Source organism: Chrysochloris asiatica, unplaced genomic scaffold (genome assembly GCF_000296735.1).
Source record: "Chrysochloris asiatica unplaced genomic scaffold, ChrAsi1.0 scaffold00010, whole genome shotgun sequence".
Lineage (NCBI taxonomy): Eukaryota > Metazoa > Chordata > Mammalia > Afrosoricida > Chrysochloridae > Chrysochloris > Chrysochloris asiatica.
Window position 1 is genome coordinate 12,214,776 of NW_006408528.1, and position 23,372 is coordinate 12,238,147.

Genomic DNA, 23,372 nt, shown 5'->3' on the forward strand with positions numbered 1-23,372 from the left:
TAATATGTTGCAGGTGTATGTGTGGTTCAGTTGCAACCACTGAAAAATATAAAACCAGTAGTTTTGACATTAAACAATATTGAGGGAAAATATATATGTATCTTTAAGGGATTTCACTAACACTAAGTTTGATGCTGTTGGGAGGTGTCAGCAATTTGGGGTGCCTCTTAATTCCTTCTTTTAAGTTAATTATTTTTGCCCAATTGTTCTTTCATGAATGAATAAGTCCTGAACAGAAAACCAGGGTAAAAGAGGAAAATATCAAAAGAAACTGAAGTGTCCACCTTCCAACAACATACTCCTGCTCACACCCCCTGTATTATTTTTGGCGTTGCGTTGACTCTGTCATAACTTGAGATACAAAATAAGTGGTTGTGTAATGGCAATGCTGCCATCAGATAGTCAGTAGTTAGTTAGGCATCACAGCTAACAAATAATATCTATCATTTGAGAAGTGTGAGCAAACGCACAAGAACACACAGTGCAACTCTGAGTCAAGAAATCCCCAGTCTTGTAGTTAAAAATGTCCAAAAGTGCATACACTTCTGAAATCCAACTCAGAAATGTGCAGTCAATGCATTAATCAAACATTTGAGGACATTGTATCTTTTTAAAATACCAAGTATCTAATAAATCAAATTTACCAAAATATATAAACATATAGAAGGTTAAGTGCATTTAGTAGAAATACTTACATTTAAAAAAATCTGTTAAAATCTTATGAGCCATTCAATGTATACACAACACAAAAGTGGCAATAAGGCTATGTATGATTACAACTCTGGGTCATAACTGGCATTACCAAGTTCCATATACAGAAGTTTTGTTGATGCCATGTGATTGCTGTCTAAGTTTCATACACATGGAGTTCGATACACCTACACAAGTGGCATGCACATTGTTGAGAAATTGTTTGTTGTTCTCTTATTCGTTCTTGAATCCCTAACAGTTCTGGGGTTGGAGAGGGCCAAGAATTGGAAATCATCAAGCTGTTTTCCTTCACTAGTCTAAGGATCTGGAAGGAAGTTATGTGCTGTGCTGGCTGCTTACACTCACATATAAGAGCCTTCCGATGTCATCTAGGCCCTCAACACAGCCCCACAAACACCCACTCATAGGTGCATGCGGACTTTCTGTCTAACCCCAAAATAAAACTCAATACTGTCATTTTCCAGGAAAAAAAAGACAAAACTGCTTTGGTAGTTTTTTTTCATTGCCCTTCCTTCAACTTCTCTTTTGGGCTGAAGATATTTTGTTTAGCGTTATCTTTTCCCCAGTGTTTTTGACCAACAAAAAGTTTTCTGAAAATTTAGATGCTTAAGATGACGCAAACAAAACCTGTGTACACGCCCAGTCTGCTGTCCAGCAGAGCATCACCGAAGCGCTTTCCTATTTGTTGCAATACTGCTTCCTTTTGAGAAGGTACCCCACACTATCCCCCCTCCAACATCATGAAAACTATTCTAATAGAAAACATGGACATTTACTCTGGATCACATCCTTAAATGCCTTAGAATTATGTCCAAATGGATCCTTGATTAAAGGTACATTTTAGAAAGTACTAAAATTTTATCATGAAGTAGCTGACATGAACTGTGGTGACCAGTGTCCACCAAAATAAAAGCCCCTTATCTACTACTCTGTTGGGAGGTGTCTTTAGCAAATTCAGAAGAAATTTGGTCATTCCTCAAAATTTCAGTGTAATGAGGCGAACTATAAAACATCCAGAAATACCTACAGATGTTTCTCGTGGAATTGGGCTCACTTTAGAATCTAAAAATTACTGAAAATTGGGTTTCCTGTCTTGAAATTTGGTCTGTGTAATCTTTAACACATAAAATTACTTGAAGTCTCCACAGAAATTTAATGTTTCATTTATCTTTTAAACTGTATTTTAAAATCACAGGCTAATCTTATTGTACAAAAAATCTAGATGAGAATTGTTTGTCTTCAGAAAAACCCATAAAGGATGAGGTGCTAGATTTAAAAAAAACTTGGACCATTTTCCTAGCACGGGCCTGGGATAATTTAAGATTTTAGGCCCAATTCAGAAATGTGGGGAACCACTGTTATTTCAGCTCAAGAATGCTAGACATGAACAGTTTATGATCAAGAAACTAAAGGCGAAATTCATCAGTGTGTCAGAGGGGGCAGAATTAGGTTTCTGCCCTAACCTATTACTGTGTAGTAAACTACCGAATCAGGTCAAATAAGGCATGAAGAAAGGACTGGATAAATTGACTTACTGTACATGAGATGGTTTTAAACAAAGTAACCTAAAACTAAAGTCTTTTAATGGAAAACCCTGCCCCCAGATACTCATTCAGCTCATATAAATGCCCCCTGTCTGCTTGGATGCACCACACATTTCCTCCACAGCAAAGCATTACTGTTGTTCAGTGCTGTGGAGTTCAGTTCTGACTCATTGAGACCCTATGTACAACAGAATGAAACACTGCCAGGTCGTGAGTCATTCTCATAGACGTTGTTATGTTTGAGCCCATTGTTGCAGCCACTGTGTCAATCCATCTGGTTGAGGCTCTTCCTCTTGTTTTCTGACCCTCTCTTTTACCAAGCATGAGATTCTTCTTTAGGGACTGGTTGTCCATCCTGATCACATGTCTAAAGTTCAAGAGATGAAGCCTCACCATCCTTACTTCTAAGGAGCAATTTGGCTGTACTTCATTCAAGATCAATTTGTTGCTTCTTCTGTCAGTCCATGGTCTATTCAATATTCTTTGCCAACACCATGACTCAAATGCATTACTATCTTCAAAAACATTTTTGGCTAGTTTTAGTATCAAACTGAGCTGTCCTTTAGGGAATATCGTTCATTGTAACCAGATATCCCTTTTCAATTCATTATCTGATAATTCAATAAAAACTGAAAACTCTTTAAGGTTTATGAAGCTAGAATTCTGTGCTAAATTACAATAAAAACCAGTAGCATTAAAGTAGAAGTTGTATAAGACAATGGAAACTCAATTATGCATCATGCTCTAATGTCAATAAAAGAACAGGAAAGCGAAATGCAGATCTGCAGTCCCTCACTTTGTTTTCAACCCTTACAGCAGATCAGTCAGTTTACATTTTGTCCTTTTTATCAGATAATCAAATCAAGCGCCTCTTACAGTTTTAGAAGTATTAAGAAATAATGTTAAAATAAGTCATTAAAACCTAAAATTCTATCATTTAACTTTAAAAATCAACATCATGAAAAGCTAAATGATTCAAGAAATAAAAATTTGATTTATAATGTCAGTTGGATATTGATTTAAACCTTGGAAATGTAAAACTAAAGGTAAATACAGAAGAATTATTAAGATACTTAAGAAAACAATATAATAGAACATAAATTATGTGCAGAAACAGATTTATAGACATTTCCAATATATACATCTATTTTCAAATATTACCAATGTGTAAACATAACTTATGATAATCACTCAACTTCTGTTTCCATCTTAGAAATGAATACAGTGAATCTTCCAGTGTGATCCAATTCATTTTTTCCAAAGTTAAACAAAATTGCAAACATTCACCATAAACAAGCTTTAGTATTATCAGATTTTGACTTAACCCTTCAGCATTAGAAAGATGTGCCGGATTTCATAGTTCATTAACAGTGATTCCTTGGTTTCTCATGGTATTAATGAACAGAAAAGCACCAGACATCACCAGATAGCAACAGAGTGTCCCGCATGGCAGCTTCATGATCATACCCCAAATACAGAGAGGAAGGAAAACATACATAGCGGTTTTGATCATTGAACAAGGCAATGTTGCTGCATGCCAACATTTCTGAGGATTGAATGATGATTTGTGCCCACTGAAGCTTAACAGACACGACTCTGGCACTAAAAAGAAACCAATCTTGAGGGGAAGAACAGGTTTACAAACTCCTAGTTTAGACAATTCCAGTACTTGGATATTCCGATGAGCAAAAACCAAAAAAGTCACAATGTTGAAAATATGAGATGGAGCTGTATGGGCAGGAGCACTCTCAAATAATCTAGAATTTGAAATCTTCAAAAGTCTTCCCCAAAGTTCTGCAGATTACAAAGTGTCCAGTGGAAATTATCAGGACTGCTGGGAAAAGTGAACCCTATCTAGCAAAGGAAGTAAAATTTGTCTGCGACTTCATATTTTGAAACTTGTCTCTTGGAAAAGTGTCAGCGGATGACCTCACTTTTAGAACCCAAGAGAACCAAATACATGTGCATCAGACGCAAAAAGCTCCTCAGTAGTTTTATTCCCTCCTCCCTCTGCCTCAGGCTCCTGCACTTGAAATACTGAAGTCTTTAATACTGGCTTTGAAATAAGCATAATTTTCTCCATTGCCAGCCTATATCCTACGTACTGCCTTAAACAAACTTTAATTGTAAAGTGGAATTCACTAAAGTACCTGGAATAATGGTTCAGAAAAACCATGCAGAGCATTGCTAAAATATAAGTGACAGTTCTCCTTTACAGAAACACTCTGCTTAAAAAAAAAAAAAAAAAAAAAAAATTGGTTCTCTGGCTGAATGGTACTCAAATCTAAAGTTTCTCTAACTGGTATTTCTATTTTTCTTAAAAGTACATTTGTTAAAATACTAACTGAGCTCACTTGGGAAATCTATAGCAGAAAATATGTGATGTGTTCCCTATTGTGTCATAGCCAGGCTGAAGACCAGCCAGAATATTCCCCAGGAGAGGATCCTGAAAACGTGTGTTTCCTTAAAAACCAATTTCCTGTTCAGAATTTGTTGGAGTGAAAAAAAGGTACAGTATTGTGTGTGTCAGTATGACTAAATTACCGAACATGAAGCAGTAGTGAAGTAAACAACAGAGCCCAATATCCCATGCCTGCATTTGTGTCTCATTTCTTCTTTGTTAGACTATATCTGGGGGATAAGTATTTACCCACAGAACCCCATGGTAATACATACATCATCCACATTTTTAAGGCTTTGTTTCTTTCTGGGCTTGACAAATAACTGCAACTCCTTTCTTTCTGAAGCCCACCCATTGAGCAGAAGAGTCTGCTCACCTTTTGTCTTGTAGGCAATCATTTGAAAGAGCAACCACATTTCCAGTGTGGGGTTGTTTCACTGCCCAGACACTGAGAGGAGAGGGAAACCTTGGCCACACATTGGAGCAGATTCCACAGCCCTAGAAGACCCCATGGTGCAGGATGCTTTCTGCCACACAGACATGTGCAAATGCCCAGTTTCGGAATCACATATTGAGCACTCACAGTGCTCTATTAACAACACCAGGATGCATCATGCTCTTGTTGGGCAATGCCATGCTGCTTTTCCAAGTGACACACCCAACACAAAGTAAGAGATGAAAGAAACACAGCTTCTTTGTATCTCTCACAAATGAGATTCCTGGTTTGTTAATTAACCAAAGGTGGTTTGAGTTTATTTCAGTAGGTTAATATTAGAATGTATTCTATTATTGCAGAAAATGCAGTTATCCAACATATGGTTCCTCAATCTGCTTAAAATAGTGTTCTCCCTGTCATCAGTTTCTGTTTCATCCTCAGGAGAAGAACAGAGACGGAAGAGGTCAGGCTACTTCTTGGAGCATCCCCACCTCTCCACCAGGGGGTGTGTTACTGCTCCTTAGCACCTTCTGTTGCATCTGATGTCGTCTTTTCTGTCTTTTTGGACTTCCTTTGCATTTGATCCTGTTCCTTCCGCCTCAGCTTTTCTCGTTGTTTTTCCATTTTCTCTTGAGCTTTCCGAGCCTTCTCTAGAGACACCTTCATTTCCTTGAGTTTTTTTTTGACGACTGCTCGGTCTTGGGAGGAGGACATTCCAAGAGCCTAAAAGGAAACACATATATAATCCAAATTTGAAAAACCAACGATCTCTCTTCTTTTGATGAGGTTGACATCACACTCTGTTCAAACTCAAACTAATTTAAGCATAGATAGAAAAGGTAAGAACTGAGGAAGACCTGATTGTATTTTCCATAGAATAAATTGAAGTGTTGTACTTTGTTTTTAAGACCATGCTATTGTTATTAAGTACCACTGAGTCGGTTCTGACTCATATTGACCCTGTAAAGGATTACCAGGGAATGGCTGGTGGGTTTGAACCACCACCAACCTTTTGGTTAGCAGTTCGGTGTTTACCCTACAGCGCCATACCAGGACTCTAACACTGAATAATCAATCTAAACCTCATTAAGTACATACTTTTCAAATTGTTAATTAATTGATAGATAGATTTTTCAAAAAGGGTACAATTCTGCTTTTCCAACATTTGGGCTGCAGACACTTACAGACAAAAGTATCATTATACTCATCAATGTTTTCAAAGAGTAGGAGTGAGCACCTGCTGCTACAGAGAACTTCAGAAAGGGCAGGAAAAATTGAAAATGACTTTTTTTCTGCTTATGTGTTCATTTTACAGAGAGAATCAAAAATGTCTTTGGGGCCAGAATGCTCACGTCAGCATGACTAACTATTCACTCCGTGTAGCAGACCTGTAAAGGAAGTCTGAGTGTAAGGAGGAGGCTGCTCGATGAGCTTGGGATTCAGAATAAGGGGAGTTGCTTATATTCTTTAAATGTTTCATGACCTTAAAAATCAAAGCTAGATACATCCATCTCCCCGACAGGGACAGCCTTGTCAGTGGGGTCTTCATATTCACCAGCTACTGACTGATCTCTAACCTTTTCAAGACTGTCAAGAGATCCTCATCTGCCCATCAGCCTAGCAGGGGGTAGAAGGAAGCTGGCTCTTTTTGCCCTTTCCCCACAGGGTTGAGTGCCATTTCAACCTCTAACAGTGATGGACTTGTTGTTGTTTAGTGCCGTCAAGTCGGTTCCGACCCATAGCAACCCTGTACAGGGTTCCCAAGGAGCAGCTGGTGAGCTCGAACCACCAACCTTGCGGTTCAAACCGGCTTTACAGTCCAGCGCATTAACCCGCAGCGCCACACCAGGACTCCAACAGACTATGGACTAGATGAGTGGAAATGAGAGTATGACGGGGGGAGGAGAACACAGGGCCTGCAGGGATTTGGGAAACGAGGTTCTGGGGAGATTTCTGGTGGTATGTGGGAACAGTGGGTGTGAAGAAGAAATAAATAAAGAAAAGAAGATTCACGGATTTGCTTCTTAATTCTGATGTGATGAAAGAACCCACACTGGCCACTACATAAACTCATACTACCCACGAAGGAAGTAGAGTTGATACAAGTACCCTTTATTTCCAGTGGGAAGCAATGGAGTGACCCCTACTTTTCCAATAAGCAGTCTACTGTTGGATTTCAAATCTCTAATGAGATTTCCAAAATTCATTTATTATTTGGAAGTAAGTCAACATCCTTTCTGCTGACTGTTGATAAGAATTACCTCTCAGATAAGCAGAATGCTCGTTTGTATCTAATGAAAATGTTTCAGGTGCTATGAGTAACAAAGATTACATCTGGTAACCTAACACAGACGTATCATTCTTTACCTTAAGTTTACTTCCATCCAACTGCAGGAGTTGCTCTCCAGTGATGTTTTGGGCACTGAATTCAGATACATACTGCTCCAGATTTAGGCTCATTAACCAGTGAGAAACCTGCTGCACACTCCATTCCTGAACGGCCCGACTCTGACACTGACTGTGTTTGGGAGACTGTCCATCATCAAGGATCTGAGATAGGAATGGCACGCAGGGTTGTTAAAGGACCACAATGCTGCGGCTCAGCATGCTACATTATGCTCTAAACACGAGGTCTTTAGCTTACTAGAGCCACATTTATTTGTAAATCATAAACTAATAAGCTAATGATTATTGTGTTAAGTAAAGAGAAACATACTTATTACTTTTATGTTTTTAGTTAAAAAGAATTCCCCCAAATCAAGCAGTATTATTAATGTAGGAAGCTTAATAGTGAAGATACACTCTGATGTTGCAAGCTTGTACATTAAAACACTTTGGAAACTGATGTAGAAAACAAATATATCATCAATTGTTTTTATATGCAATGCAACACTCTGTATTTGTTCTCTGATAAGACATTAGAGAGATTTAAAAATACATTAAAAAATTTAGTGGTATCTTCCACTTGGAAGAGGAGAGCATTCACCTCTCAAGCATTCTTAGGGGAAATGACACATTTATTATTCCAATTAAGCAGCAAAGCAAACCTATGAGTAAGACAGAGCAGGTCATATCCATAATTACTTTTAATAGATGAGGAAACTGAGTCTCAGAGAGTCTACATGTTCTGTCTGATTGGTAAAGTTCAACAGTGTGTTTGTATTCCCCAATCCCATGCTTTGTTCAGAGCAGAATTTGTTTTAATAGTGAAAAGGGGAAGGTTATTGCTAGAACCACTAAGCTGAGAGGAGATGAAAGCAATGACAAGACTTGGGTGAAGACAGGTGTCACCTTGATGACCCTGTAGGGAACACAGAAGAGGGCATGGGTTAAGCTGAGATGAAGGCAAAGAAATGAAGAACCAGAATAGAATGTATCAAGGTAATGGTGATGGGAGACAAAGAACTCTGGAGTTGGAATTGGAGATCCTCCTCACTGAGGAAAGAAAGCTTTTTAAACTAAGATATAGACAAGGGCAGAGAGTGAAGCTATTTAACACAAGAGGCCCCTTCCCTACAGAGGGAAGGATTTTTATATTATCAGCAGAGAGAGGAAACAGGTTCAATCAACAGCACACAAACCACCAAACACAGTCCACTGATAGCTCACCTCGTCATCTATCATATCCAGGCTCTGAGTGAGGGAGCAACAAAGGAATCAAAAAGAAAAGTGTTATAGAAACAGAAGACACACATATACTGTGCCAAGTTTTATAAAATTAAAATTGCACCAAGCCTCAAGAAGAGTTTAAGAGAAAAAAAGAAAGTTTTACAAAACAAAAATCATGTTAGAAAGTAAGACATAAGAACAAATACTTATAGCAAAAAATCTTTGTTCACAGTATCCCTCTCCCCTCCACGAATACTGATATTTCTTTTTGTTACTTAGCTCTTGGGGAACTAAGTCAATTGCAAAGGTAATTTTCTACCTCTCTTTTACAAGACAGAGGGAAAAAAGAAACGACCAAAATTTCATATTAAATATAAAACTATGACCCTGATGATTTTATATATAAATTCTACCCTTAAAAAAAAAAAAAAAAGACAGTTCATGGATAAATTGCATGAGTTGAGAGGACAATTCTATGATACATGCCATGGAAGTACCTCATCGGATGACAGTGCTAAGGACTGAGATAGCCCTGGGGTTTTAGGTTCTGCTCCTAAGCCACTCAGGTCTGCAGAACTGGTACTGCTGGGACTGAAGTCATCATTGAAGGTAAAATTCTGAAAAAATAAAATAAAGCCTAGTATTAAATGAACACAGTGAGTGAATCTATGACAGATGTGTTCCCCAGTGCTAAAATAGTTCTTTGTAAACAATCTTACATGAAATCCACGTTTTGTTTGGTGATGACCTTCAACCAGGCTCTGGTTGAGAACACTGCCTCTTTTGTGGCTTATTGGGAATTCTGGGCACTCTCTACATCTGATAAATGGACTGGTGTGCTTTAGAGAAATGATTCTTCAGTCTCTCTTCAAGGGTATAGAATTCATTGTCCTCTGCAATTGCTCAGAGGAGTAATATTAATAAGCCTATCTTCTTTGGCCCTAATCATGATGAGTAACAGTGTAAGTAAAAACGCAAGATGGTGTGGAGAGGCTGAGTTATTAGGAACAGATGGCAGTCCATGTTAGAAAGGTAGCTATCGCACCTCCTAGGAAGGATCGCTTTTGGTTGGCCATGATAAATACTGTGAGAAATGGCAGATTCTCTCCTGGACATACCCTTCAAGATGATGAGTTCTGGAGGAGGTCAGAGTCTGACAATACACCAGTAGGTATATACTAAAATAAAGCTCTCACACAGCTTCAGCCAATGATCAGAGAGGTTGCAGCACAGAGCTGATACCCACTCTCAAACAAATACTTGGGATTGGAGGGTAGGGAAGGGCATTAGACAAAAAGTGCCCAAAACTTCATTAAAAAATTTCAGTGACTATCAAAACCAAATAAACTAACCATGGCTATGTAGCTGTATTTGGGAAAACTTTTTTTTTTTTTTTTTAATCTGAAGACTCTCCAGTAGAAGATAATGGTAAAATTACTCCAATAGCATTTAGATGTCTCAGGTACTCATATGATGTTGAAAATGTTTCAAAGTCAAAATGGTCTATTGTCAAATCCATGGCTGGCTCCCCAGGAGCTCCAAGAACTCCACCAACACCATCTTGTTTCACGTTCAAATTCCTTAGGAACAGGCCTGCTAGTTTTCAAGTAGGTTCCCTTGTGTTAAGTTTAGTTGGCTGCCAAGAATAAATACCACATCAGAGGCTAAAGAATTCAGTATCAAACAAACACCAAGGTTTTCTAAAACTTCAGAAAGGGCGTCCAAATCAGAGCATATGGAGCTAGGCTAGTAGAACACTAAATCAGGAAGGCACGCAACATGTTGTTGTTGTAAGTGCTATTGAGTTGATTCTGACTCATAGTGACCCTGTATAGGGGTTCAAGAGTGGGTTTGAACTGCCAGGCTCATGGTTAACAGTCCAGTGCTTATCCTACAGCGCCACACCAGGGTTCCTTTTAACATAGAACATTACAATTTTTCATCATCCATAGAGACACCACCCAAAACCTAGATCCAAATTCTCTGAGCTGTTGTCCTCAGAAAGGAATTCAACTCAAGCAACATTAATCACATGTTTCTGTTTGAGAAAGAAAAGCGAACATCAAACATAGATAAAAGGAGATCAAACAACATGTGAAAGTTAGCCAGCATATGTGTTTCGATAAAATGTTAGATAAGGTTTGCAGCGTCATGCTGGAAATAACCATCATGCATTGAAAAACAAGTTAACAACCATGCGTACAATTCCTAATTCTACTAAAATTAAAGACCTTTGGTGATAGAATTAGAACAGTAGTTCAACATGACATTTTGATACTAAAAGTTGAAATAAATAAGGGTGCTATATCAGCTTTGGTTTGTTTTAAAGAGTTGCACTTAGATGTACTGAATACATACTCAGTCCCAAATTTATTTGTTTTCCAGTAAATCTTGAAGAGCAAAGCAAAATAGTTTTGTAATGTAATTTGAAGTGGAATGCTTGGTAAACAAATCTATTATACTGTTCAATGATTAAAATGCATCTTTCCCAGCATGGCTTAGCTGTCAAACTGAGATTAAATAGCAATATGTGAAAAGACAGGCAAATCTAAGAGTAACGTACAATCTAAAATGGAACAGTACTAAAGAGGTGGTGGGTAAATAAGGCTTTCTCGTTTCCCACACGACTACCATGCATTGTTTATTGTAGTGTTATCACATTGTTTACTCAGATCCACAGTACACACACAAGTTGAGAGTGCCTTCCAAAGACTGAAGAGGAGGAAGGGTTTGGGTTTTTCTTGTTTGCTTTTTTAATCCATGTGTTTTCTACCTTGGACCCCTTTTTATCTGAAATTAGAGTCTCGGGAGAAGGCTGAAGAATGCTTGTAGGTGAAGGTAGGTTCCGGAAGGAATAAGATCCTTTTCTGCTTTCATGAAACCACGAGAAAGGCATGCAAGGTGAGTGAGTGGAAGCCTGAGCTGTGGAGGACGGTGCAGGTCTCCAGTTTTCCAGCCTGCCTCTGAAGACCCTGCTTTATAAAAAGAATGAGAGTATTAGACAATGAAGAGGCAGCTGTAAAACTCTGAATAGAGTTTAAAGTAACAGATTAGAAACTGTTCTACATATCCGAGAAAAACAGTTTTGCACTAGAACATAATCTTAATTAAGTCATTTTTTATCTAAATGATTCTATAACAAGGATCAACATATTACAGAGTTGTCATGTTGAATTGTTATTAAATGTTGTTGTTAAGTGCTATCGAGTCAGTTACGACTCATAGCGACCCTGTATAGGGTTTCCAAGGAGTGGATGGTAAGCCTGAACCGCCGACGTTGAGGTTCAAACTGACATCGCCGTCTAGCGTGTTAACCCGCCGCGCGTGTCTATTAGTATATGTGGATATATTAAACTCATGGAGAGGCACCGTTTTGTTTCCAAAGCATTCTCTGTTCTGGGTGACACTTGAGGGTCTCATTGCTAGTGACCTTAGCTCAAGACTAGTATTCTTTGCTGTCTTCCTGTGGACTCATTATCTTGGTTTAAGACGAGAAAATTATATATTTAAATGACTCAGGAATTTCAGAAAGTTTAAGAGTCCTGGTGTGGCACTGTAGGATAAGCACTGGACTTCGAATCACAAGGTTAGCAGCTCAAACCCATCAGCTGTTCCTCAGAAAGCCTATACAGGATCACTGAGTTGAGTCTGACTCCACGGCACTTAACAACAATAGTTTAAGCAGAACCAACATCCTATTGGTTTTTCATCAGAATCTTAGTGCCTAAAACGCTTGTTGGAGATCCAGGATCTACCGCTTTCTGAGTACATGGCCTTGACCTTCTCTCAGCCTGTTTCCTCATCTATAAAATGTGGATTATTAATGCAGCTCATCTGTGATTATGAAGAATCAATGACGTAACTCCTTATTTTAAAAGGACTTTCAGTAGCCCAAATCTTGGAAAGGTAGCATTTAAAGCAAAATCTACAAATCACACATAATTAAAACTTTCATAACATTCTCACTGGCAACACATGTTCTAGATGAAAAGCTCCAGGTGGACTTGTACATCCAGCACTGAGACAGGACCAGAAGTCATGGTGTAAACATATAATGAGATCAAGGCAACTCAGCACATGAGCTACCCGCCCATAGGTATTCTTTCTCTACCTTTACCCTCCAAGATGATGGGTGGAATACTGGAACAGTGGAGTACAAAGCACAAAGATGCCACTTAAAAGGAGATAATCACTATCTGCACAGCTGCACACCCGCAGATCTTGAGGCATGCTCTGAAGAATATTTTCCACAAGGCCTGACTGAACTCCTTCCTGCTCAGGCTGTATCCATACTTTTTTGTGTATCCTGACTCCAAAAACTCCATGAACTGAGGTACCTCTGTGTATTTTCTAGTATCATTAAAGGGTTGAAGAGTAGTATGCTTCCATCTACGCGAGAATGTAAAACACACTTTAAAAAAAAAAAAAAAAAAAAAAAAGCCAATTTCCTTCGGGATAAATCAAACTTTTGGGTTCACGAAAGGAAGGTTTGGGAACAGTATTCAATTACTGACCACTTACAGTCTGTTTCAGAGTCCTGGTGTGGTGCTGTAGGATAAGCACGGGACTGCTAACCACAAGATTGGCAGTTCAAACCCTTCTTGGAAACCCTGTACAGGGTCACTGTGAGTCAGAACCGACTGGAAGTCACTTAACAACAACACAGTCTGTTTCACTTTGTGGAGAACTCTGTTAGAACTAATATGAAATACTTTCTTAATTCCTCCCTTTTGCCCCTCCCTTTCTTCTTCTTCGTTAACTTTTTTGAATCTGAGGGAAACTTATGACTAAGCTACATAAACTCAATATAGATCTTTAACACAGATTCCCCTGAAAGTAGAAGCTAATAGAAAAGAACTCTTTGATGGATCTAAAATAATTCCCAGAGGTTCAAAATAGATATGCATTCTATACTTCCTTTTTAGTTTTGGTTTTAGACTGTACTAAAGGCTTCCTATCATTTTAGGGTAAAACAGAATTACAAGTCACTGTTATAATTACAAATAACTTTATTATTGGTGACTAGTAGAAATCATTGCTTCAAATTAGGTCTCTATAATTTATTTTTGTGGGGTGAGTAGCTGTCTCCTGGCATTTAAATGGCTTAAAGTTAACAACTTTATATAACAATTACTTCATTTGCATACATCTTGACCAATTTATCTTGGAGTGTGAACACCTAAAATTTAAATTGCCCAGAGAAATAGTCCATAGTTATGGTTTCTCTTTAACTTTGAGTACAAGATGTGTAAAGTATTCAGAATCTAAATTGCTGGAACAACAACAACAGACCCTTCATAGGGTTTTTTTTTGAGGAGTGGCTGGAGGGTTTGAACTGCTGATCTTCTGGTTAGCAGTCCAATGCTTATCCTACAGTGCTACATCAGGACTCTTATGGATAGTGTTAAAAACATATATAGTATCCCACATTTCTCTTATGATAATTCTGATTCAGTAACCATAGAATGGATCTTTCAAAAATACATATTCTCAGGCCTCATACCAGATAAGTATGTAAAAGGAGTATAAAATAAAATGCTGCTGAGAAATGATTTTAAAAAAAAGTTGAAAAGAATGTACAGTCCAAGAAAGAAGTCCAAACCCCAAACCAAACTCATTGCCTTTGAATAGATTCCAGTTTCCAAGGCTGTAATTTTCACAGAAGCAGAATGCTACATCTTTCTTCTGCAGAGTGGTGGCTTAAAACACCGACCTATTTCTTAGCAGGTCAGTGCTTAACCACTGCACCACCAAACCTCCTTAAGAAGGTAGTAAAGAAAGTTAACTGAAGACAGCTGCACTCAAAAAATGGGTTATATACGTTGATTACCTAAATGAATAATTCTGTAACCACCAAAGAGATACACGGCAAAGTACTCCTGATCAGAAAGGGACTTGGAAACTTTTGTGTAACAGCTGTGGAAAATACATGTTCATTTGCTCAGAGGCAACAATCCTGGACATATCCTGATCCCAGACATCGGGTTCTGATGAAATTTCTGGTCAATAATTACTTAGACCCTCTAAGATGGTCAATATAGAGTGGTAAACTTTAACTTAGTGAATTTTCCCAACACTGTTGTTGTTAAGTGCCGTCAGGTCAGTTCTGACTCATAGCGACCCTGTGTAGGGTTTCCAAGGGGAGGCTGGTGGGTTTGAACTGCTGACATTGTGGTTCACAGTCCAGTGCTGATCCTACAGTGCCATACCAGGAGTTCATTTCCCAACACTGAGAGTCTTCAAAATGAAATAGCAAGCTGATCATGTAAATCCAATCTATACTATCAAAACACAAATAGTAAGTTTAGGAATAATATTTTGTCAAGGGACTTAAGAGAAAATCTGGACTTCTAAAAATCTGAGGTAGAATCTATGGATTCTACCTTAAAACATTTAACTGGACACCCTCTCTGATCACTCAGCACATCCGCCTGTCCTCGCCCACCACGGCTACCATTCAGCATCTGATAGGAAGATGGCGTCTGGTAGACAGCAAAGGCTTTGATGAGTACATGAAGGAAGTAGGAATGGGCATGGCTCTGCGAAAAATGGGTGCAATGGCCAAACCTGATTGTATCATCACTACTGATGGCAAAACCCTCACCATCAAAACTGAAAACAACACCATTTTCTTGTAACCTGGGTGAAAAGTTTGAAGAAACTACAGCTGATGGCAGAAAAACTCAGATTGCAACTTTACAGATGGTGCTTTTGGTTCAACAAAAGGAGTGGGATGGGAAGGAAAGCACAATAACACAAAAATTGGAAAATGGGAAATTAAATGTAGACTGTGTTATGAACAATGTCACCTGGACTCAGACCTATGAAAAAGTAGAATAAAACTTCCATCTTTACTTTGAATAGGATTTAGTTGTGAGAACGAACAAGCTTGTTCAATGAGCAAATCTCCACACCGCTTTGTTTTTTGCTTTTTCATTACTGTGTTCAATTATTTCTCTCACACTCATTTACACACCATTGTTTCAAAGTGTTGGTTTAATTAGGATCATCCCTTTGATTAGTAAATAAATGTGTTAGTGCTAAAAAAAAAAAAAAGACAACTAAAAAAAACATTTAACTGATTTTACATTTGTTATGTTTAAGGTGTAAAATGGTTTAGCTACATTGTTAAAAGAATAGTGTGATATTTAGAGTCACAATACAGGAGCCCTGGGTTACATGTTGGGATGTTAACCACTAGGTTAGCAGTTCAAATTCACCAGTTGCTCAGTAGGAGAAAGATGAGGCTCTCTGCTCCTGTAAAAGTTTACAGCCTTGGAAACCCTATTAAGGTTGCTATAAATTGGAATCGAATCCATGGCATACCACTACCACCACCATATAGTTTAATGGACTCCTGGTGTGGTGCTATAGGCTAAGCACTAGACTTCTATACTACAAGGTCAGCAGTTCAAACCCACCAGCTGCTCCTCAGAAACCCTTTACAGGGTCACTAACAGCACTTAACAACAATGTAGTTCAATTTATAAGAGGTTTTTAAAGAACAGAAAACGGTTTTACTTGAATGTAAGTTTGTCAGGTTTTAGCTATTTGAAGTGCTTAAAAGGGCAATGAATACATTAAATTTATAAATGCAGCTAAAAATGAGACAGCCAGTTAAGTGGAAGAGCGTCTATTCTATTAAGGCTAAGTAAATATTAAATAAAAGTCTCCACTAAAGTGGTGGTTTTTATTTTACATAAAATTCCACAGGATGTATAAACAAAATAAGATTTGTACGCTGAATTAAAACTAAACTAAAACGTTAGATTTTAAACTTTGAGATGCGAATAAACTAGTGTACATTTAAAACCCAAATATTCCAATTTAGAGCATCTCTGCCTTGTTACTGAAGGAGCCCTGGTACTGTACTAGATTACAGTTGGGCTGCTAAGAGCAAGGTCAGCAGTTCGAACTCACCAGACTCTCTGTGGGAGGAAGATGAGGCTTTCTGCTCCTGTAAAGATTTACAATTTCAGAAACCTACACAGAGTTACTATGAGTCACAACCAATTTGGTGGCACAAACCACCCTCACTGCCACCTTGTTACTGAAGGACCCTTGGCAGTGGAGTGCTTATGTGTTGGGCTGCGAACCACAACATCGGGAGTTTGCATCTACTAGCCACTCCGAGGGAGAAAGAAGCAGCTTTCTGTTCTCGTAAGCTGTAGAGCCTTGGAACTCTACAAAGGGTCTCTATGCATCAGACTCAACTGGGTGGCAATGGGTTGGGTTGGGTTTGGGGATATGCTTTTACTGAGGAATCTCAAACGCACTGCAATGCTCTGATTTCCCTAAAGCTTCACTGAGAGAAATGAAGGTTAGCCTAGTGTATAATACACATACTCCATTCATTTTTCAAAATATTATAAAAACCATCCTTGGATGAACAAGAAAAACATGGAGAATGCTTTCTGTTATAACCCTTCCACTGGAATTGCTTTTAATATTAATAATAATGATGACTGTTGTTGTTGAGTGCCGTCAAGTAGGTTCTGACCCATAGTGACCCAGTATAGGGTTTTCAAGGAGCAACTAATGAGCTTGAACTACCGACCTTGCAGTTCAAACTGACTTTACAGTCTAGCACATTTAACCCACAGTGCCACACCAGGACTTCAATAATGATTATAGCAGTTGGTATTTATCAAGGACTTAAAATGTGGCTAAATGTGACTCAATCCTCCCAAAATCTGACAAGGTATGATGCATATGGCTTCAAATACAGATGAGGAAACTGAGGCACAGAGAGTTTAATTAACTTGCCTAAAATGACAAGCAGCTGTATAAGTCTACAGCCTGGCTTTTAACCACTTTGACATTATGCTCCTGGCTTTCACTGAAGACCAGTTATATTTATTGTGAAGACATTGATGAAGTTGTATAATAAGTACCAACCTTACTACTTTTTTGCTTTATTTTACTTCTCTCTAGCAAATTAATTTTTAAAAGAAATGCATTATATATGTACTTTTGTATATAAACAAATTATTTTTGGGAAAAAAGGAAGTTGTTGTTAGGTGCCATCTAGTCGGTGCCGACTCATATCAACCTTATGCAAAGCAGAACGAAACACAGCCCAATCCTAGGCCAACCTCACTATTGTTGCCACACTTGAGCCCATTGATGCTGCCACTTTGCTGGGCGTCTTCCTCTTTGTTTCTGACCCTCCACCTTACCAAACATGATATCCTTCTCCAGCGACTGGTCCCTCCTGACAATATGTCCTAAGTATGAGAGACGAAATTTGGCCATCCTGGCCTTCAAGGAACACTCTGGCTGCACTTCTTCCAACACAGATCTATTGGTTCTTTTGGCAGCCCATGGCACTTTAAATATTCTCTTCCAACACCATAACTCAAAAGCATCAATTCTTCTATGGTCATCCTTATTCACTGTCCAGCTTTTGCATGCATATGAGGTTATCGAAAATACCATGGCTTGGGTCAGGTGCACCTTAGTCTTCAAGCTGACATCTTCGCTCTTCAACACTTTAAAAGGTCTTGTGCAGCAGATTTGCCTAATGCAATACAGCATTTGATTTCTTGACTGCTGCTTCCGTGAGTGTTGATAGCTGATCTAAGAATAATGAAGTCCTTGACCACTTCAATCTTTTCTCCATTGATAAAAATGCTGTTTGTTGGTTCAGTGGTGAGGATTTTTGTTTTTTTTACATTGAGATGCAATCCATACCAAAGGCTGTGTGATCTTTGATCTTCATCAGTAAATATTTTAAGTCTTTTTCACTTTCTGCAAGCAAGGTTGTATCATCTGCATATCACAGGTTGTAAATGAGTCTTCCTCCAACCCTGATGCCACATTTTTCTTCATATAATCCAGCTTCTCAGATTATTTGCTCAGCATAGATCTATTTTGGAAGAAGTGCAGCCACAGTGCTCCTTGGAGGCCAAGATGGCCAAACTTCGACTCTCATACTTTGGATATATTGTCAGGAGGGACCAGTCACTGGAGAAGGACATCATGTTTGGTAAGGTGGAGGGTCAGAGAAAAAGAGGAAGACCCCAACGATATGGACTGGCCAAGTTGCAGCATTGATAGACTCAAGCATGGCAACAGTAGTGAGGTTGGCCCAGGATCAGTCAGTGTTTCGTTCTGCTGTACATAATGTTGATATGAGTTGGTACCGACTTGATGGAACCTAACAACAACAGGTTGAATAAGTATGGTGAAAGAATACAACCCTGTCTCACACCTTTCTTAATTTTAAAACATTTAGTGTTCCCATGTTCTGTTCCAACAACTGCCTCTTGGTCCATGTACAGATTCCTCTTGAGCACAGTAGACATAAATAAATGTTTAAAAAAACACACCAACAAAAATGAATGCATCTGAATTTATAGACTAAGTGAATAATGAGTTAGAAGTCAAAAGAGAATTTGTTTTTCATAGACTCATATCGATCACCACTGACCAACAGAAGTATGTGAGCAACTATGTAAATTAAAAATTTTTAGTAGTCACATTTTTAAAAAAAAACAACAACCCTAAACAGAAGTGAAAGGAGCTCTGGTAGCGTCTTGGTTACAAATCGGGCTGCTAACCTGAAGGTCGGCAGTTTGAAACTACCAGCTGTTCCACGGGAGAAAGATGAGGCTTTCTGTTCCCGTAAAGATTTACAGCCTCGGAAACCCTGTACAGGGTCACTATGAGTCAGAACCGACTCCACGGTACTTAACAACAACAAACAGAAGTGAAATTAACTTTAATAATATATTTTATTTAACCCCAGATATCTGAAATATTGTTTCTTCATTAAATTGATATTATAAAATGTTGCAGACCGTGCAGACCCGGTCAGGAGTTTGAGACCCTGTGGGCCCAATTGTTGCAGACCATAAAGGACGCAGGCTCTGAGGAACAGACTCTAGCCACCTAGCAGTCATAGAAAAATGTTTTTCATCTCAGTGTTCAGTTATGTTTATTATTAATTGCAGACATGGAGCCCTGATAGCCACAGATAAATGTGATATTTTCCTAAAAGCCAAGACTGTAAAATTCCAAACAGGCAAAGTTCTTCCCTCAGAGAATTCATTCAAAGTAAATTGGGTGGCTCCCTGGTCTCTGTTCTAAGGACAATAGGAATGCCCTCCCTAAAGCGTTTCCAGGTGCAGCCTATTCACCCAGGCGTCTGTCTCTTTTCCTGAAGAACCTGGGCTGGGCAGCCGACACAATGGGATTCCTCCCAATCCTCCTTCTCCTTCCCCCATTTGAGGCTAGGTGCTAAAAGGTATGTTAATTAAGCTTGAGAAACCAAGTTGCGGTTGTGAGATTCGAACCAGTGAAGTATGATGTGAAGGTGCCTGAATGTCTGGAAAAGTAAGATTGATAGTTGTACCTTGTCTTAGTCCTACCCAGTTTTGTGTATAATTCCTCCCCTAAATAAAACGGAGGCACAGAACGAATCCAGGTGCATTACGACTGGCAAGGCGTGTGTTACAGCATGCCGGGGACTCAGTCCAGCATTGCAACCATACTGCCTGTTTATCTAAGATGTTTACTATGCAGGATATTACGGCCTTCATGGCTGAGATGTTTGCAATGCAGGATCTGCCTGATGCCAGTCCCGCATCCACTCTGGTTTCGGGGTGTCTCTTTGTCTCTCTCTTGGTGTCCTTGTGTGTATCACTATATTTCTACAGCTGCCAGATATCCCCACCTCGTGAACCAAAAACCTATGTCGAGGCGGGTCCCCGGCAATATAATTATCCATTAATTTTTTCATATTAAGACATTGAAACCACGCACGTACTGTCTTCTATGGCACTTCTCGATATGGGCTAGCCACGTTCCTATCGCTCAATACATATCTGAGTTGAGGCTACCATATTGAACAATGCAAAGATGGATGGATGGGAAGTTACAGACAATGCAGTTTTAATTCAACCTTCTCATTATTATTATTTTTTTGTTATATTCCAAATTTCAAAGAATTTAGACTTACCAATAGCCAGGAATTCCTTGTAATACCTTGGATTTCAACTCCGGATTCTCTCCATTACTCACATTTGTAAGGTGAGGATGAAACCCTTTCCACAGACTTTCCTATCATCTTCCTTCCCCATCATTCTCCCACACACCATCATTCAGCCTCCTTCTTAGATACACACTTACGATCACAGGGCTTTTGGTTAAACCATGAGCTTTTTCCACAGAGCTAAAGTACACATGCTACTGACATGGATGGCTATCCAGTCTAAGATGTAGGGTGATGTTTCATTTTACTATTTATTGTGCACTTTAGAGAATAAACAAGCACTGATGGTTAACTGATTTCTACTTTCATCATCTGTTATCCTGTATGCTTGAATCAACACAATCACTGAGCACATATTTATAGAAGGTAGAACCAAATCATAGTTGTTTTCATCATTATTAGTTTTAGTTCATCTAGTTTCTCTATCTGTGATGTGCTGGTCACGTATCCGAGTCATTATGTCATTATATGAGACATGATAGAATACACTCTTTATGCATCAGAGAGGAAAAGACTAAAACAAGATCAGACTTAGGAAATGTCTTGCCCCTCTAAAGTCTAATAGGTGCAGGACATAACTGACTGGATGATCTAATCAGATTTTAATAACCTAATAAGAATTGGATGAAAAGCCTAAAAGATATGATTAGTAAGTCAATCGCTGAATAGCTCTCCAGTTTCCAAGAAAGCCTCACAGGGTGGTGAGTTTGTTGGCAGCTCTCTTCTACAACTGCAGTGTGACCCCAGAGCCCACGGTGCTTATCACCGGTCTACCTTCAGGGGCCCAGTGAGACCAACTCAACTGCATTAAACTCCTACTGGGCAGTAATTCTGTTCTTCCTGGAATATGTTTTATAATGCGCTGAGCCCATTACCAGTTTATGGAGAACAGGGGCTGTCATTATGTTTGATTAGTGCTAACCAATTACTCTGATAGCTCAAAAAATAATTTTTGGACACAAAAAAAATTCCCTTTCCTTCCCCTCTTCTTTTTCTTCTATTATTTCAATTTCATGAATTTCTTTTAGTTCTGCCAAAGACCTACTGCAATTACCATTATAAAATTATGTTTCTAATTGAAAACTATTCTGTAGTATTGGCACATGTGGAATGATGCATGTTGTGACTATCGAAGCAGAGGGACTCCAGAGTTAATGCTTGAAAAGTAAAGAGCTGGCCAGGAAGCTGGCTAGAAGCCTGGCTGCTGGGTCAAAAGCTGACAGAACTATGGTAAAAGCAGTGTGTTGGGGACAGTCATACCATCCTCTGGTCTTATTCTGGGCTTTGCTAAGTGAGAACTCTCCAAGAGAATCAATACTTACTTGACTGTCACCTGGAATTTATACAACGAGAGGATAACTTCTGACTACCATGACTGCATTCAGTCAGACTCTCTTCTCCCTGCTGGATTTCTGGGGTTACATCCCTTTTAGGAAGGAGCCTCCGAGGTCTTGTCCCCCGACAAGGGGACCAAAGGAAGGGCACTATCTTTCAGAGTTCCTCTCCTGTGTGTTTATGCATCTCTTTCTCCCATTAATGGAAGAATTATGCAATATTTATTTCTGAATATATTTGACCGTTTTCTCTTCTTAATTTTGAGGTGTGATGTAGGTCGTTTTCTATTTTTCACTCCAAAATCACACAAAGTTAAATTGCTTTTGACTTGCACATGGTCTGTAATTTACCTTTGTTTTTTCTGGAAGCTGCTGTCTTCAATGTAAAAAGTTCCCTTTCCTTTCTCTATTGTTGTTGTTGTTGTTATGTGCTGTCAAGTCAGTTCCGACTCACAGCAACCCTGTGTAGGGTTTTTAAGGAACAGCTGGTAAGTTTGAACCACCGACCTTGTGGTTCAAGCTGACCTTGTGGTCCTGTGCTTTATCGTCCAGCACCACTCCAGGTCTCCACTGTAAAGCATAAAATAAACCCAGACCAATAAAAATAATCTGCGAATTCACTCTCATCTTCCACCTTCTTTCTTTGATAACCTACAGAAAAAAGTAGTCAAGGTAGACATCCCAAAAGAGAAAAAGAAGAAAAGGAAAATATAGGTGGTCCTCAAATAAGTTTGCTATTGTTTTCCTTGGCATTTCCTTAATCTATGATAGAAATGATCCCCAAATTTCATAAAAAGGTCACCATATGCATAACTAACTGAAGGTGACAGGGTGTGTTGCAGAGATTTAGACAGCAGGCAGATAATCAGCTTGACGTTAATTGCCTGCTGCCTAACCCTGGGCACATCAATTATCATCTATGAAGGTGAAGGTCTTCATCAGTAAAGGAAGATACTGCTATCTTCCCATTTCTGCCTATTGTAAGGATCAAATGAAGAAATAAATGCAAAGGTGTTTTGTAATTAGCAAATAATAATAATAAATAATCATAGCAAATTGCTATCTTAATTATTATTTTTGAATACTTCTTATGTGCCAGGTACCATGTCAAATACTTTACATAAATACTCATTTAATCTTCATAAGTATATAAATAATACCAAACTAAACCCACTGCCATTGCTGATTCCAACTCATCATGACCCTGTATAGGGTTTCTGAGACCATAAATCCTTACAGGAGCAGAAAGCCTCATCTTTTTCCTATGAAGTAACTGGTGGGTTTGAATGGACTACCTTGTGTGTAGCAGTCCAGTGCTTGTCGTACAGAGCCAATAATATTA

The 23,372-nt window shown here is 38.8% G+C and overlaps 1 protein-coding gene and 1 pseudogene across 4 annotated transcripts in view; one reads left to right on the forward strand and one right to left on the reverse strand.

Moving 5' to 3' along the window:
- Positions 1-5,602: 5,602 nt before the first annotated feature.
- PPP1R9A (protein phosphatase 1, regulatory subunit 9A) overlaps positions 5,603-23,372 on the reverse strand; it is a 445,759-nt gene continuing 427,989 nt past the window's right edge. The window contains exons 12-15 of one of the 4 annotated variants that reach the window (XM_006834278.1): positions 9,199-9,318; positions 8,702-8,725; positions 7,460-7,642; positions 5,603-5,815 (exon numbers count right to left, since the gene is read on the reverse strand). In XM_006834278.1, coding sequence (XP_006834341.1) covers positions 5,603-5,815; positions 7,460-7,642; positions 8,702-8,725; positions 9,199-9,318 — 540 coding nt within the window. Of the gene's footprint in view, positions 5,816-7,459; positions 7,643-8,701; positions 8,726-9,198; positions 9,319-11,474; positions 11,674-23,372 lie in introns of all 4 variants that reach the window. The other 3 variants (XM_006834276.1, XM_006834277.1, XM_006834279.1) reach the window with 3 other exon arrangements.
- On the forward strand, positions 11,690-15,541 carry LOC102831152 (annotated as a pseudogene).